At 32.2% G+C, this 16,304-nt stretch overlaps 2 protein-coding genes across 3 annotated transcripts; one reads left to right on the top strand and one right to left on the bottom strand.

The window, feature by feature from the left end:
* Positions 1-13: 13 nt before the first annotated feature.
* Positions 14-3,316, bottom strand: LOC122581808 (phosphatidylinositol/phosphatidylcholine transfer protein SFH9-like). 2 transcript variants are annotated; one of them, XM_043754095.1, is made up of 12 exons: positions 3,208-3,316; positions 3,051-3,127; positions 2,926-2,954; positions 2,493-2,576; positions 2,360-2,413; positions 2,185-2,262; positions 2,017-2,070; positions 1,874-1,933; positions 1,691-1,786; positions 1,194-1,295; positions 972-1,052; positions 14-624 (listed from the first exon to the last, which is right to left on the bottom strand). In XM_043754095.1, coding segments are annotated over exons 1-12 (1,035 nt in total). In that variant the 5' UTR covers positions 3,210-3,316; the 3' UTR covers positions 14-306. The 2 variants fall into 2 exon arrangements, with proteins under 2 accessions (XP_043610030.1, XP_043610031.1); XM_043754096.1 differs by lacking the exon at positions 3,208-3,316 and having other exon boundaries at positions 3,051-3,201.
* Positions 3,317-9,644: 6,328 nt separating this feature from the next.
* On the top strand, positions 9,645-15,768 carry LOC122581137 (nudix hydrolase 2-like). Its single transcript, XM_043753297.1, has 9 exons — positions 9,645-9,860; positions 10,201-10,439; positions 13,372-13,437; positions 13,799-13,936; positions 14,339-14,416; positions 14,495-14,545; positions 14,672-14,706; positions 14,850-14,958; positions 15,407-15,768. Exons 1-9 carry the CDS (start codon positions 9,761-9,763, stop codon positions 15,593-15,595), a joined length of 1,005 nt encoding a protein of 334 aa, XP_043609232.1. The 5' UTR covers positions 9,645-9,760; the 3' UTR covers positions 15,596-15,768.
* Positions 15,769-16,304: the final 536 nt, after the last annotated feature.

Raw genomic sequence — 16,304 nt, forward strand, 5'->3', positions numbered from 1 at the left:
GAGGCAGGACGCATACTAGAATATTGTGTATTATTCCATATACATAAAAGGGAACATCAAGTGATACAAGCAAATGCAATAGGATGAGGACATATTTAATACGTCTGATTTAAGCATCTCTTTTGTGATACCTACCTAAATGTCTAGCATTGTTACATAGGGTCAGATCTAACCGCCACCTAGATAATAGATGATGCATACAGATTTACGTTTACAGATACATCCACATAATTTGAACTACTAATGAGTAATAACTAAAGAACACAATATAACCAATCATATGTTTCTCCATCTTGTGTAAAAACGTCAATCACTGATCTTGACATCGGTGAAGGACTCGGAAAGACTTTTATGAGTTCGGAGCTTCTTCAACTCAGATTCCAAAGTTCTGCATAAATCTGCATCCTCGGGTTCTCCCAGGGGCACTTCCACATGCACCGATCCTTGTTTTGCTGGTTCTAATGGTTCACGGACCCCTGATTGCTGCTTCATGTAGCTGTAAAGTTCTTGATGGAAAGGATGGTCCAATGAGTAGCAAATATCAGTTGAATGCCGAGACGAGCCAGACCTTGACCCTGACCCTTCTCTTCGGCAGAAATGAGGGAGGGCAGAATTGTCCATTATCTACACACCGAACATTAGCCATTACTACTTATGAGAGACTTGTGGTTGTATCAGAGAAAGCAATTTTGACCAGTTGACCCATAAAACTATGAATAGTTCGATCTGGGTTCTGCTTATCTTAATCAATAAATTTAAAAAATTTAGCTACATGAACAAGTCAAATGCATTAAATATTCAGATAACTATTTTGGTAATCATCATTGGTAATTTTTATTTTTTGTTTTAATAAAAACAGACGGATAAAAAGGTGTAAGAGATCAACACTAACCCTAACCCACACACCCAGTTTTGATTAATAGAATGACATTTTTCAACCCATACCTATTTTGACCATTTACCCAACTTACCTTCAACAACTCGTCACGACCACAACCTTGCAACACCTTTACTTTTAACTTGGTTCGCTCCTGTAACAGTGGTTTCACAACCTGCACACACGAAGATATGTTTCTTCATGAGTTTGCTTTTTGAGTATCACGTGTAATTTAAGAGTAGGAGTAGGATAGAATGTCGTTCAGAAAAAAAAAAAAGTGGACATACTAAATATAAAAGCTTTGATGGTTACCGACCTTCCAACAAGCGGAGAATACATACGGGACATTTACTATGTAATATGTTATTGTTTTCTCTGGGTAGTTGAGATCGTCAATGGTAGAGATTGTTGTCAGCAGCTGCAATGCCAAAAAATCATTAACATCTTTTCTTCTAAATATAGATATATAATGGACTTCATTTCTTCTTTTGTCAAATCAGATTTAAAGGGTCTAGGGACTCCGGTCTTCAACAATGGACATGGAAAAACCACAAGTTGGGCATTGAAGCAAATTTAAATCCATGGCATATTGGCATCATGGCATGATACTTGTTGCTTCTTTTTTGAAAGTACAATATTCATACATATGTCCCCAATGGGACTAGACCAACAGCCACTTGGTTGTGATTAACATAGACATATATTGTTACTTCAGATATAGTTGACACTTGACAGACCAGAAATTAAGTTATGAATTATGATTAACATCAAATACATATAATTTTAACATGTGCTTATAAATGTAAGCTGTACCTTAATCTGGTTCAGAGCAGAAAGCCTAAGGCCACTCATATCCAAAACCTTCACACACTTGCCTATATATTTTCCACTCCTTTTCGTTGCAGCCGGCTACAATCAATTTACGAATTAAAAAAAGATATATAAAAAAAACTATGCAAGAGGTAAGCTAAATTGCCAATTTCATATTTTTCTCACCAGAATCACACGATCGCGATATTCATTAATTTGAATATGTGATTGCACATAATAATGGATCTGCAACACAAAATATATAATAGTCAGATACATCAACCAAATCTATAATAATGATTCGCATTGGATTTCTTGTGAAGTCTTACAGATGCTTTGTCAAATGTACTTAGGCCTACACCGATAGCAAACACTGGAAGTCCCTATAGTAGATAGCACAAACGGATACAAGTTAGAATATTCCAAACATTTCTCATTTAGAAATAAAAATTAACAAATGTTTTTTTAAGAATGGCGAAAAAATAAACAAATGTAACCTCTCTTGTGTAACCCGACACTCCTATCAGCTGCGAATCACGCACTCCTCTATAGAAATTAGCAGGAATTATTGGCTTCTGCATAACAAAACCATATCATCATACCCTCAACAGATCACACAATTCATTATCCCCTTCACAGAATAAAACGTATTAAGCATAAAACAACACTTACAGCCAAAATGTCATCTATCCCATTTTGCAACCTCCACTGTAAGCTATCTACCAACTGTAGATTAACACAAACTATATTAATGCATGCATTATCACTATTATAAAACTGAGCTAAAAGGGTCAAAAAATCGAACCATCTTGTGAGCTTTAGTAACATTTCCTTCTCTTGCTTTAAGAAACCTCTCCAAAGTTTCAACTACATGTCCTTGATGAACATTCTAAGAATAGAAAAACACAATATTTCATTAGATATTTAGTCAAGGGGTTTTGCTACTAATTGAATACATACAAATATGGTTTGGAAAATTAAGGGATTTGTTGTTTTATATAATAAGTACTACTTTTTATTAATGCATGTAGCAGTATCATTAGCAAATTCTTTACTCAAAAACTACTAAAAACCCAAAATTAGTAAACTTCATATAGAATCATTATTAACTCAAAACCAACCCATAAATGAAGTTACAACTGTAAAGATCTTGACTTTTGAACATATTATTAGCAAATGTAGACAACAATTTAAGTAAAAAATATAATAGATCTAAAAAGAGTAAAGTTAACAAACACCTTGAATGTTCTTTTAAGTGGCTCTTCAACTGCCAAAAGTATCACAAAAAAGAAAAAGTCAACATTAGCATAACCATTAAGCTAAATACAAGATCTTCAAAAAAAAGTTGTAAAATTTCTCAAACCTTGTTCCATTAAGGCCTTGAATTGATTGATTGCTTCTTTTGAAGCAAGACCCATTTGAGCTTTAGTACTTGTAAACCTAAAAAGATTAAAATTTTAGTAAAAAGATTACAAATTTAGCTGAAAGATTGAAGCTTTTATTAATGATGATTGTTCTACATGTGAAGTCAAGTGTTTCTCTCTCTTCTGAGCTTAAAAGGTTCGATGAACTTTCTTGGAAGTGAATTCTAGTCTTTGTTTTTTTTTTTTTTTTTTGCTAATCTTTAGGACATGTCACGTTTGAATTTGTACCTGTTTCACACTTTTGTGGTAAGCGGATATAAAATAAGAGGTCAAAATTGGAACATTTTGAAATTTATGCTATAAATTTTGAATAAGCATAATTGCCTAACTTGTTATGCCTAAAGTCCTCAAATAAGCATAAAAGAGTAAGAGTATTTCATTCTATGTTTTTTTTAATCTTAACTTTTAATTATCGAATATATTTGTAAACCAATCAGATTACCTTTTTGAGAATTTTTGTCTTTATGGTTGGATAAATTATTGTTATTAGTACAATAACAAGATGATAACAATAACTATTCATTTTAGTTCCTTTGTATAATTTTTAAATATCTATAAAAGAGAAACTTTAATTTATAATTAGAGAAATATTTACTCTTATTTAAGTTATTATTATTTTCTTATTTAAGTTTGTAAACATTAATAATTAATATTTTTAATGATATAACTATGGAAACTAATATTTTTATATTTTATATCTTTGAAATTAATTTTTAATTTTTTTAAATAAAATTTTCTTTTTGTTGTTATTAAATTATATTTTTGTATATGTTGTTTATCATATAATGAATAAAATCTGGTTATAAGGATTTATGTATATGATTTTTATCATATAATATTTTTATTAAATTAATATTTTGAAAAACGGACAGAATGTCAAGTCAACCCACTTAATAAAAAACTAAAAAATAAATATGAAGTTTATAGTAAACTATCACAACTATATATCAGATAAATAATTATATGAAAATTCCAATGATATTATGCATAAGTTTAACTTTAATTAACACAACATACGCAATATATAAATTGATAATTAAATTACTTTATAGTTTTAGTGTATAACTAAATTATTCAAGCAAAACGTTAAAGCACATATACAATGACAAATGCAAGACTTATCCAGATGAATGAAAGACATCCAAAGAAAGGAGAACCTTACTTAGCGATACCTCTAATAGATGATGTATTTATTTTTCAAATGTCTGGTCACTTTAAACCAAAATCTAAACGACCATTAATGTAACTTCATATTTTTTAGTAGTTTAATTCTTACTTGGTTAAATATTTGTATACTTATAATATTATAAAAATTTAACATGTAATTAATTATATATATATTTCTCGCGTATTATGTGAGTAATAATCTATTATATACTACTAAACTTAATTAATCTATACTCCCTATTAAAAATTATCTACCCTTGTTAAAAGTTTACATAATTTGAGACATGCAATTTTACTTTTGTACCCTTGGTCATCTCCTTACTCCAACAATCTGAATTTTTCAACTCCTAAAAAACATTACCAATTAATGATATATTACACTATTAGTCTTTATTCTTTTAAAATATCTAAATTAACTCTTTACATCAATTACTTTTACATCAATTATTTACACCACTTGACGTCACTTTTACCACCAAAAGTCGTCCCCACCACCACACCGTCAACGCCTCAAACACCGCCGCATAGCACGGGTACCGTGCTAGTTACAATAATATATACTGAAGGTAAAGTAAGGGTCCGTTTACAATCGAAGTAATTAAGGGGGTGCGCATGTTATGTGATGATTTCAAAGACACACCGAGGAGGGGAGCAAGATTTCTTTAAGTTTATTAAGTCAAGGTTTCTAATATTAGTTTGAAACCATTGAGTCTTAGCCTAATTATTAGTGCCGGCTTAAACTTTTTAACGGCCTAAAGCAGGGTCAATTTTGGAGGCCTTTTTAGAAATTTCTAACAAAAACCTTCTTTCATTAACTGAGTTCGGAACAACAAAACTAAACTAATGACCAATATTAATCGGATTATCCAAGACCAACATTGCTATATTGAAAATATTATACTAGTACATTATGTCTCTAAGTCATACAAAAGTTTATAAATCAATAGTAAGTAGTCTACCATTTTTAGAAGTTGTATAATGATGAGATCCTTAAAAACTCACACACTATCATCTTATATATACAGATATTAAATATTAAATATCTATGTATATTTAAATCAAAAAGCATATCACACACACTGATAACATGCCAAATTATTCCCATCTAGAGAGAGTGAGAGAGAGATTTTAGGTGTGGAAGAGGAGGGTGGTTTGCAAGAACCACACTGGCACAGATACAAGGTTATAGCAATATCCCAGTCATTAATAAAAAGCCCAATAATTAATAAAAGACCAAAACTTATATAAAATTTGGGGCCTTGTGTTTATGGGGCCTAAAACGGTTGCCTAACCCCAATAACCTATTAGGCCGGCCCTGCTAATGATCCGTAAGATTTATAGTACTTGTGGTTTCATTTTGTATTGATGATTATTCAAATCCTATCAAATGCAAATCTAGTGAAAAAGCTTTAGTTGAGATCAAACTCTATAATTCGATCCTAGAATGGCCTCTACCTTTAAAAAAATATATAGTTTCGCCATTAGCTTTTAAATAGTACCTATGTTAGTCGTTGTTATTGTAATATATACAAGACATTAACATAAGCATTACATAGCTAGATTAATTATTAACCAATATTATCATGGAAAAAAGATCATTCGAATAACTAAAGTTGAAAGTAGATTAACACCGAAACCAGTTTAAAACATGCCGATTGACTATATATAAATTACCGTGCATGAGGAACGATATATATGATGTTGATATGTTCTACGTATGTACTATGGATAAATGTGTTAAATTAATAAGAACTTAGAAATTAGATGATCGATAGATTTACCTTTAATTAATCAGGTACGTACGCTTGAAACCCAAAATACTAAACGTCGAACGTTATCGAATGCTTCTTGTCTGTATCTCTTGAATTTCGACTCAATATTTGACTCAATAGTTCGTGTATTCCTATATATACGCCGACTTATTAGAGATCGATTACAATTTGGACAATTTTGACATTACTTAGTTTCCGGTATTAACATAAAAAACCCCTCAATATCAAGTTCTCATACCCTTTACTTAAGACAATCCTATGTAAATAGTATTAGACAAGTTTTAAAGCGCACAATTATTAAAGCATTTGACAATTTTTTTTTATGGAAATTCATTTCCCTGTAGTCTGTCATTAAATTCCATAAATTAATTGTATAATTATCATAATTTCCGTGATTTATTGGGTGTTTCTCCTTCTATTATGTATTGGAGGTGAGGAGGCTATCTAAACATGCGAAAATGACATAAATAAAAACATAAATAAATTTAAATACCTTTACATTTATAAGTTATAAGTAATCAATAGTTTTAATGTGCAAACACAAATTGATATTACTATAGTTGCATATACATTGCATAACTATATTTCGGGTAGCAATCTTTTAAAGTTAGATAAGTAAAGTTGGATAATATCATAATATCTTTTTTTTTTTTTAGAATAGCAAGGGCCGGATACGTATCCGGACTGGATATCGTGAACCTACCCAATCCCCCCACCCGGTAAAAGCTCTACGAAATTTAATATTATCTTTGGATTGAAATCAATAGTCAAAATTTAATAATAAAGTTTGAATTTTGACCTTTGGTTTTAATCCAAATGTTGAAATTTGTGACACCCCAATAATTTAAGGTAATAGAAAATTAACCCTTTTTATAATTTTAACATTTAATTAATTTACTAGTATTTTGTTTTGAGATAAGAGGTTAATTTAGTTGGAACATTAATGGCTAGCGGGTATAATACCCATTTTATTTGTAAGAAAACGTGGCCAAAAGGGGAGGGTGCCAGCCAAATTCATGGGATAATTCCTAATCCCGTTTTTTCTTCTCCATAACCTTCCTTAACCTCTTTTCTATATCCATTTCAAGTAATTCAAATTTACCCTTTTGCAATCAATTAAAATTAATCAAAGAATCATTCTAAGGAAATAACAATAACAATAAAAAAATCTTCAAGGAGCAAAAATCAAAAGTTAGGGTTTACATTTTTGGTGGTGGTGGTCGAATTTTTAAGAAAAAAGGGGAAAGAAAAATTGGATTTCAATTATATTATTGAATCCTTGAGGTATTGATTTCTTTAGTTTAATTCCAATTTCTTTTATCTAAATTAGGGTTCTTAGTCTTAGAAATTGGGAGTTTTGTTATTTGAGGCTTTCAAGTAAAACCCTAATAGTTTGATTGAGAAAATATGTTGATGATAAGAAACCCCCATAGTAAGAACCTTATATTTTGTGGTGTTTGGCTAGTAGATATAATATGAAGCTTTATTATGAGAAATTTGAATATTTGAAAGTTTTTGAATAAGCCAAACACCATGATGCTAGAGTTATGGTGAAATTAATTAGATGGTTGTGAAAGGATTAAGTCATTGAGCTCATAGAGATAAATATGTTGAATTATGTATAGGTGGTGAAGACCATTTTGTGGAATATAATAGCCACATATTGTCAAATAGCCAAGATCAAGGTGAGTGTATATGTATATGATCATAGTTATGTTATATAAAGGTCATAGGTGGGTAAATTCCTATGATCCAAATATTTGTTAATGTTGTGTAAGACTAGTAGATGTGTAGATACCTACTAGCATGTATTGTATGAAAGACTAGTAGATGATGAGATACCTACTAGCATATCTTTTGTCTTTTGTGTAAGACTAGTAGATGATGAGATACCTACTAGCATACATCCTTGGCCAAGTAGAATTTACATGATCATGATTTGTTTGTTGTTGCTTTGATTGTTAAATGAATAGCTTAAGTGTTTATATGTATTTTGAGTGATATAGTTATATGGATATATTAATCATACATATATGCATTCACTAAGCTTTATACCTTACGTTTTAGTTGTTTAATGTTTTTTTTTTAGGAGTTGGTAGTAGTAGCAAGAACAAGTATCCGGTTGAGTGAAGATAGAGCAGAAAGTTTTGAAGATTTCGAAAGGTTGATATTTTGGGTAATTGTTGGTAGACTACCCCTTTTACCATGGTGGCTCTTGATACAATGTTTTGGTTTAATTTACTTCCTAACAAATTTTCTGGAAAACTTGGTTTCGAATGGGTCATGTGATGTTTGGAAGTTGTTATAATCGTTTCGTTTTGATGATCATTTGGGCAAACGATCCATTGAATGGCAAATGTAGTTATGACTTGTATATGAATGTAAACGATGTAGTACAGGTGTTATAAATGACTTTGTTTGAAGTTGGTTCATGTCAAAGGAAGGTGTGTTATGGCATGCAAAATGCAGGAATTGCAGAATTTTGATTTTAGAGTTTCCTGGGCAGAGAATTTCCACTGCGCCGCAGTGGGAAGTATCAACCCCACTGCGCTGCAGTGAGGTTTGTTGTCTGCGAACAGGTTTCTCACACTGCACCGCAGTGGGAGGTTGAATCCCCACTGCGCCGCAGTGGGGATCTTCTGAATTTTTTTTTTTTTTTTTTACGGTTTTAAATTAAAAGAGTTTGGTTCTTACAAAATTCTTATAACCTTACCAATAAATCTTATCCCTATATTTCTACCACTCCGTGGTTCTTAAGAAGACATCATAGTATTGCGGTTGAACACGTCTAAATTACATATTATATGACGAACTTCATTTTAATTAAGGTCATATAACAAACTTCAAAAACTTTTTTAAAATAACATCCAGTAAGATAAAACATACTCAAAATGATATTGTTACTTTAATATGAGATTCATGTCTATAACGAAGTCTTAGTAGCATTTTAAGCTATGGAGTTTCGACTCATGATAATGGTAGCTTTTGGTTATCGGCTATCTGGGATATAAGTTCAAGTTTTGTATCTGTTGACTGTCAATAGAAATAGAAGATTGTGTTTTGAAAGAAAAAAAAGTCTAAGGTACCTTATTTGGTATGAATGAATCGAAGAATATTTTGAATTTAATCTAAATAGAACATCATCTCATTTTAAGTTTTAATTTTCAATATTCAGATGCATGATGTACAATACATCAAAAACACATTACATCAATAACCTATACTAGTCACCGTCGCCGCTATCAATAGCTCCCGCTGACGCTTGCTGCCACCACCCGTCATCGCTACCGGCCTACCACTATCGCCGCCATTACATACCGCTCGTCATTGTCATCACAGTGATCACACTCTATAACTCTGTAAAACTAGAAATGACGAGAAATGGTAAAAAGAGAAAAAACTTTTATTAGAGAAAAATAAATCATAGAAAAAAGGAAAAAGGAAGGGAGAATCATCCTCCTTGCATTTCGTTATCATCTTTTATTACCATCAAACCTAAGCCACGTTTTCAATTTCCAGCCCCACCATCTTTCGCCGGTAAAACCCCTCTTCTTCTCTCTTCATTTTTCCACATGTTATTTTTCTCTTCTATACATATATATTACATATACATATACATATATCATATCATCTGTATTTCCCTATAGAATAGTCACAAACTAAGCCTTATTGTAGTTAAAAAAGGAAACAAACTAAAAACAGATAGAAATATGATAATCAGATTGCTCCCAAAACCATCAATTATAAGCTTCATCACTGCCACTAATCGTTCCTTTTTACTTCTTAGGTCAAACCTTCTCCCTGTTCGAGGTCAACATTTTACTTTCCATATTCACTTTTTGCCTTTTTATGTATTATTTTTTTTATATGGGTTGTTTTATTTTTGGGCTAATTCAAAAACCCAGTTTTCAAAATTTAATCTTGACCCACTTTTTGATTTGGGTCATTTTTTATCTTGGGATTTTTTTTACAGAAGTTTTATGTGTGTTTTTTTTTATCTGGGTTGGTTTAATTCTGGGTTACTTTCAAAACCCAGTTTTCAAAATTTAAACTTTACTCACTTTTTGATTTGGGTAGTTAAATTTGGGATTTTTTACATTATTGTTATTTTTTTAAATTTTAATATATATTTTGTTTGGGTGGGTTTCAGGGAAATTGAAGAAAAGTTATGGGATACATTTGAATGTAAGATCCATGTCAGCATCAGCGAGTTCTTCGGCTACTTCGCCTGTATTGTCGGATAAACAAGTGGCGGATAATGTTTTGTTATTAAGTGGTAAAGAGGATGAGCATGAAGGTGTTATTGTGGAAATGTGTAAAGATTCGTTGCTTGACCCGATTGTGTTTGCTTCTTCGCTTAAAGCTTCAATGCTGCATTGGAAACAACAGGTCAGTTCCTAGTTCCTGTTATTTAGTGAAAAGATATGAGCTTTGCGATTCGTTTAATGAATGTTAGTGTGATATCAATTACATGAGTTTGTGATTGGTTGTACTTATTAACATATGTAAGTTAAGGAAGAATTTTATGAAATGAGTTGACCATGTCTCATGTCGGTTCCTTGTGACGCTCAAAATTTGTAAGACAATATGCAACAACCAAACTAGATAGCTGAGAAGTCATCCAATGACTGAGGTGAACATAGGTGAAATCTAACATAACTTGACCCGTGATGTAAAAAATGATGACCAAACTAAAACCTCATCTGATCAAACTAGGCAAAACTGGTGGCCATATAAGCCAATGAAACTAGATATGCAATACAACATCAAAAATTGTGAGTAGACGTGAAGCAATGAAAGGTGTGATTATAGAATATTTGAAGGACAAGAATAGATACTACATACGACGTTGGTACAACGTTAACTGGAGAGGGAGACACGTTAGTGAAAGCTATTACTTGATGCTAGTAGCACAATAAGATCGTGATAAATTGATAGTTTTCGGTTTTAAATTTTTAATGGATCATAGCGATCTTGCTATCAGTGACCACTTGAAAACTACCAAGAGTTCTTTTTTGTTACGAAACTATCATTGCGAAGCTTCTATGTTTGACTATCATCTCTTCCAAGACGAAGTCTCATACACGGCTTAGATTATAATTGGTAAAATTTTGTATTTCTATGGACACATATGTAAATTGATCTATCAATGGTCAGGTCTTGATCTATATATGGCCTGATCTGATCTATGTATATAATCCATTGGTCAAAAAAGTTGATCTATAATTCAATAAGCAATAAAAAAAGATTGATCCATCTAAATGGATCGTGACGCAGGTTGATCAGGTTCGTTTCATATTTTAACACTTTAAACATCTCCAACCAATTCACCCAAACATCATTCTAACTCTCCCACCTGGCCACCACTCCCCACCCCAACCTTTTCTCCTTTTTAGTTCTTAAATTCATATTAAATGCTCACAACCAAATATTTTTATTCATCTATAGTATCATGAAGACGCATCTTATATAACCCTAGTGATTATATGATGAAGTATGATTGGACAAAGAACTTTAAATAATGTGAATACTTTTGATGACAGTGAAGTGTCAATTTTGTATTTGCATAATGATGCTTTTAGACGACTGTTAACCCGTTTCGCCTGTTCTTGTAGCTATTTTATATTTTTTAACCCATATGATGTCAAACACTACCCAAATCCCATTCTTGAGTGAAGGTTTCGAAATTGCCACCTCTACAGCACACACAAATCACTAATGATTTTTGGAATAGAATAAGAAATAGCGGTTGTCATGCATCAAAATAAGCGATGTTGGCTCCATATATTTTCGAGAAAGAGAATATGGTTGTTTTTATGCCTTGTTAAACATAACAACATTCCTGACTTTCTTGTCATATTGGGTGATGTTGGATTGATAGATACTAACTTACGATATGTTCACATGAAATGTTACATAATTTCTGATTCTTTAGATGTTATTTGTGTTAGTTTCAACTATTGGTCGATGTTGAGAGGTGCAAAAATGGGTATGTTGTGTAGTGGGTCTAATTGGATTCTGGCTGAAATCTTTAAATTATAAAATAGTTAATGTGTTTCTGATTACCAAAACTATACAATTACAACAACACATTAATGTTTGAATTAAGTGGTTTAGGAGGTCGTATTCATTATAAATAAACATTGGGTGACTTTGATCCGTTTGAGTTAAAACATAACCCAAGTAGAAAATCTATAAATTAATGGTCTTTTATCTCTAAACTTATGTTATGAAACTTGGAAATTTCACTACTGACCATATCCTGACGATAATAGCATAACTAGATCATGCAAAAAGATTGCTTTAGCTTTTATTGATTGTGACCTTGCTTTCGGATTATCACTGGAAAATTACCAAGAGTATTACTCTGTTGCACATATTATTCCGATGTGAAGCTTGTACGTTTGACTATCGATCAAATATCTCCTCCAATGATGAAGTCTCATACACGACTTGGATAATGTTTGCTATTGGTATGGATGTGTATGTAAGTAGGTCTATCAGTGGTTTGGTTTTGATCTATTTATCATTCAATTGTTTGATCCATATATATAACCCAATGGCCATAAGAGTTGTTCCATAATAAGGATTGACCCATTTAAATGGATCATTACTCAGCTTGATCATTTCTTTTAGTATTATTTTGACACTTTAAACATTGCTGACCTATGAACCTAAAATATCATTCCAAATTTCCCACCCACCCACCCCAACCTATCCTCTTTTCAGTTCCTGATTTAAAAACTCAATTAAATATATTCTATTCAACTATAGACGTATTTCTATATAACGTGAGTGGTTTTATGACGGCTGATTTAAAAGTATAATTGGACAACAAACTTTCAATAATGTGAATACTTATGATGTCAATTAAATGTCAACATGCATTTTGTATAGCAATAATGTTAAACATGTTTCTGTGCAAGAGAAAAAAAAGGATTGTTTAATAACATTTCTTAAGATTATGTAAACATCTTAAAAATGACAGAAGTTTTGAGGTCTAGATTTTATAAGTTATTACATATTGATTTGAAGTGGGAATGGGGGTCATGATCCCTTGAATTAGTTAGTTGGGCCATGGGCTATATGATGCATCATCTAATTAGTCAGATCATAGCCATTTAGTTGCCCATGGTGAGTTTAAACCTCAAAGCGTTTAACTGATGTAACAACCCATTGACAGGTCCGATACATATGGCTAATTATGCTTGACTATTTGAGTTCTATGTTCTTGGTACTTTAATGAATTTCTGATGGTTGAACTAGCATCTGTTGAATTTATATAGCCTTGTGCAATGAACAAAAGTACATGTTTGTGCAGGGCAAACGAGGAATATGGATAAAATTACCAATCGAGCTTGTAAATCTTATCGAGCCTGTCGTGAAAGTAAGTTGGTGGTTACATTTATTAATTCCTTGGTAGCATTAAGGTAATTGGATGACACAAGGAAGAGTCTTTGTTAAATGATATTTCCAGACCCATGTACCCAACATGAAGGTTAGAGTGACAGCTGGCAATTTTGACCCATTTACTTATGGAAGGGTCTGTTGGGGTTAAGCTCTTATATGAAACGGGTCAAGTCAAAAAGTGTAACTAAAAGGGGAATAGGTCAAGCGGGTCAAACAGCTTTGACAGTTGGCCAAATTCGTTTTAATTAAACATTTAGATAACTATAGTAGTAAATATTATTTATGTAATATACTGTCACTCTGTTAGACATTAGTTTATGTCAGATCTCGTGTTGCAGGAAGGCTTCAGTTATCACCATGCTGAACCAAATCACTTGATGCTTGTGCGTTGGATTCCTGAAACAGTAAATACATTGCCAGCAAATGCAAGTCATCGAGTGGGTATTGGTGCTTTTGTGACGAATGAAAAGGGAGAGGTATGCTTTTATGTGTATTTTATAAATTATAATAATTCTATATATTTTATGTGAAAAGCCACTTTATAATATGTTGTGGCCCATTTTTAAGGTCTTTGACCATGAGAGGATCCACCTGGGTTCGAGTCCCACTTCCCACATATGTGGGGGTGGATTAATAGGGGATTTTTCGAGAGTCTTGGGTTTAATCTCAGGCATGTGTGCAATTTAGGAGTAGATGTAGATTAGCGTGTCGTTCAAATATATATATAATAATAATAATAATAATAATAATAATAATAATAATAATAATAATAATAATAATAATAATAATAATAATAATAATAAATGTTTATTTATTTATTTTTGAACGGAAAATTTGGGCTCAGAGGCATGCCTCTTCATATAATCCTTCTGGTTTAGGTTTTGGTAGTTCAAGAGAAAAGTGGAAAATTCCAAGGAACCGGTGTATGGAAGTTTCCTACTGGAGTTGTTGATGAGGTACACATCTTTGGTAAATCGCCCATCACATTCTAAAGGTTTATTTAATATTTATAAAAGAATTTTATTTTCCTGTAGGGTGAAGATATTTGTGATGCTGCGGTTAGAGAAGTTAAAGAAGAGACTGGAGTAAGTTGCAATAGCTGATACTCTGGTTGACTTATGATATAATAATGAAAAAAATTACAGATTTAAACTGAAAAGTAAAAAATGATCATCTTTTCGGGAACTAACTTGATGTTAATGATGGTTCAGATTGATGCCAAATTCGTGGAAATTTTGGCATTCAGGTAGGCTATATATTTGGAACGCATTAGATCTTCCTGTTTTTTTTTTCAAGCTTGAGTAACAACTCTACACACATACAACATACAATCTAAAACCACATCCTACTATTCGACTCTTGATGCTTTTAGGGTTCTTCATTTTGCAGACAAAGCCACAAATCCTTCTTTGATAAGTCAGATTTATTCTTCATGTGCATGTTGCAACCATTATCTTTTAACATCCAGTTGCAAGAAAGAGAAATAGAGGCAGCCCAGGTTAAATTCAGTAGGGAACATAGATAATAAGGATTTACTGTAGAAGTGGCAATATAGGTGGACTTGTCAAACGGGCCATTTTTTGTATGGGTTGAGTTGGGTCAGGTAGACAAATTTGATTTTTTTATAACAGTTAATGTGCTAACTATTTCTACAAAAAATATACATATGATGGTTATCTATAAATATAATCGACTTTCGAGGTTATAGCCTTGTAGCTTGTAGGCATCAAAATTAAAAATTAAATTGTACAGGGGATCCAACCCCTTGACTTGTTTTGCTCATTTATTTTGATATTACTAGCATTTGTCCAAGTGTGACTTGTTTCGCTTATTTGACTGCTTGATATTAATATACACAACCCAAAAGACCCGCGCCGAAATTGCCACCTCTTTATATTTTGTTTTAGCTTTGTTTATTATTAAAGGCTCGGTTATTTAATGTACAGTGGATGCCGTTTGAGGAGTATGCGGCTCAATCATTTGTCCAGAAGCATGATCTTCTCAAGTATATGGTTAAGATATGCATAGCAAAGAGAGATGGAAACTACAATGGCTTCTCTGCTGTGCCTACAGTCACCAGTTTCTCTAAAAAGCAAAGCAACCTCTACTTCAACACTAGGGATGTTAGCTCTTAGTTTATATCTAAAAAACGAAGGATGTTTTTCATGTTTCCAAAGGGGGCGAGTCTTTGACTTAGATGGGCGAGGTCTAATCATTATGTTTTATTAGTTCATGTATTTGACACATAGCTTCATACTGTATAAATATTGTTTATTGTTTATCGACAGGTTAACCCTTGTTGACGTGAGTCACCTTTTGTTGAATTAGTTTATAAGAAAAAAGTTTATTCAACGTTGGAGCAACAAATGAAAAGTTTGTCTTGGAAAAGATATGAAGTAAAGATGGTTAGAGTAGGCTTGACCATAAGAGTTTAGGATTACATGAGTTACTTGGTTGGTTACCTACCTAATCATCTTTATTTTTTGTGGTTATCTTCCTCTCCAACCTATTGTGTTTGTGTATCCCTTCATTGCTTCCAAAAAAACTACTTTTACCTATCATTTTGTGCTAAGGAGTTGATAACGGTCAAAAGACTAAAAAGCCCTATCATCAGCATATGCTCAACATGACCACCATTTCAGCAGTGCACGATTTGGTTCAGCTTATTTGAAGATCAAGTATTGTTCAAATCATTAATCTTTTTTTGCGAACCAGGCCGGTTTTATTATTGACTATGCGCTTTAATTATTAGGAACCAACTAAGGTGATGAAAACCGTTTTAGTTTATAAGACATGTAAGCTATTGATCCCTATCTAAATACTGCCAAATATGGTATGTAGCAC

The sequence above is a fragment of the Erigeron canadensis genome, chromosome 9 (assembly GCF_010389155.1).
Source record: "Erigeron canadensis isolate Cc75 chromosome 9, C_canadensis_v1, whole genome shotgun sequence".
NCBI classification, from domain to species: domain Eukaryota; kingdom Viridiplantae; phylum Streptophyta; class Magnoliopsida; order Asterales; family Asteraceae; genus Erigeron; species Erigeron canadensis.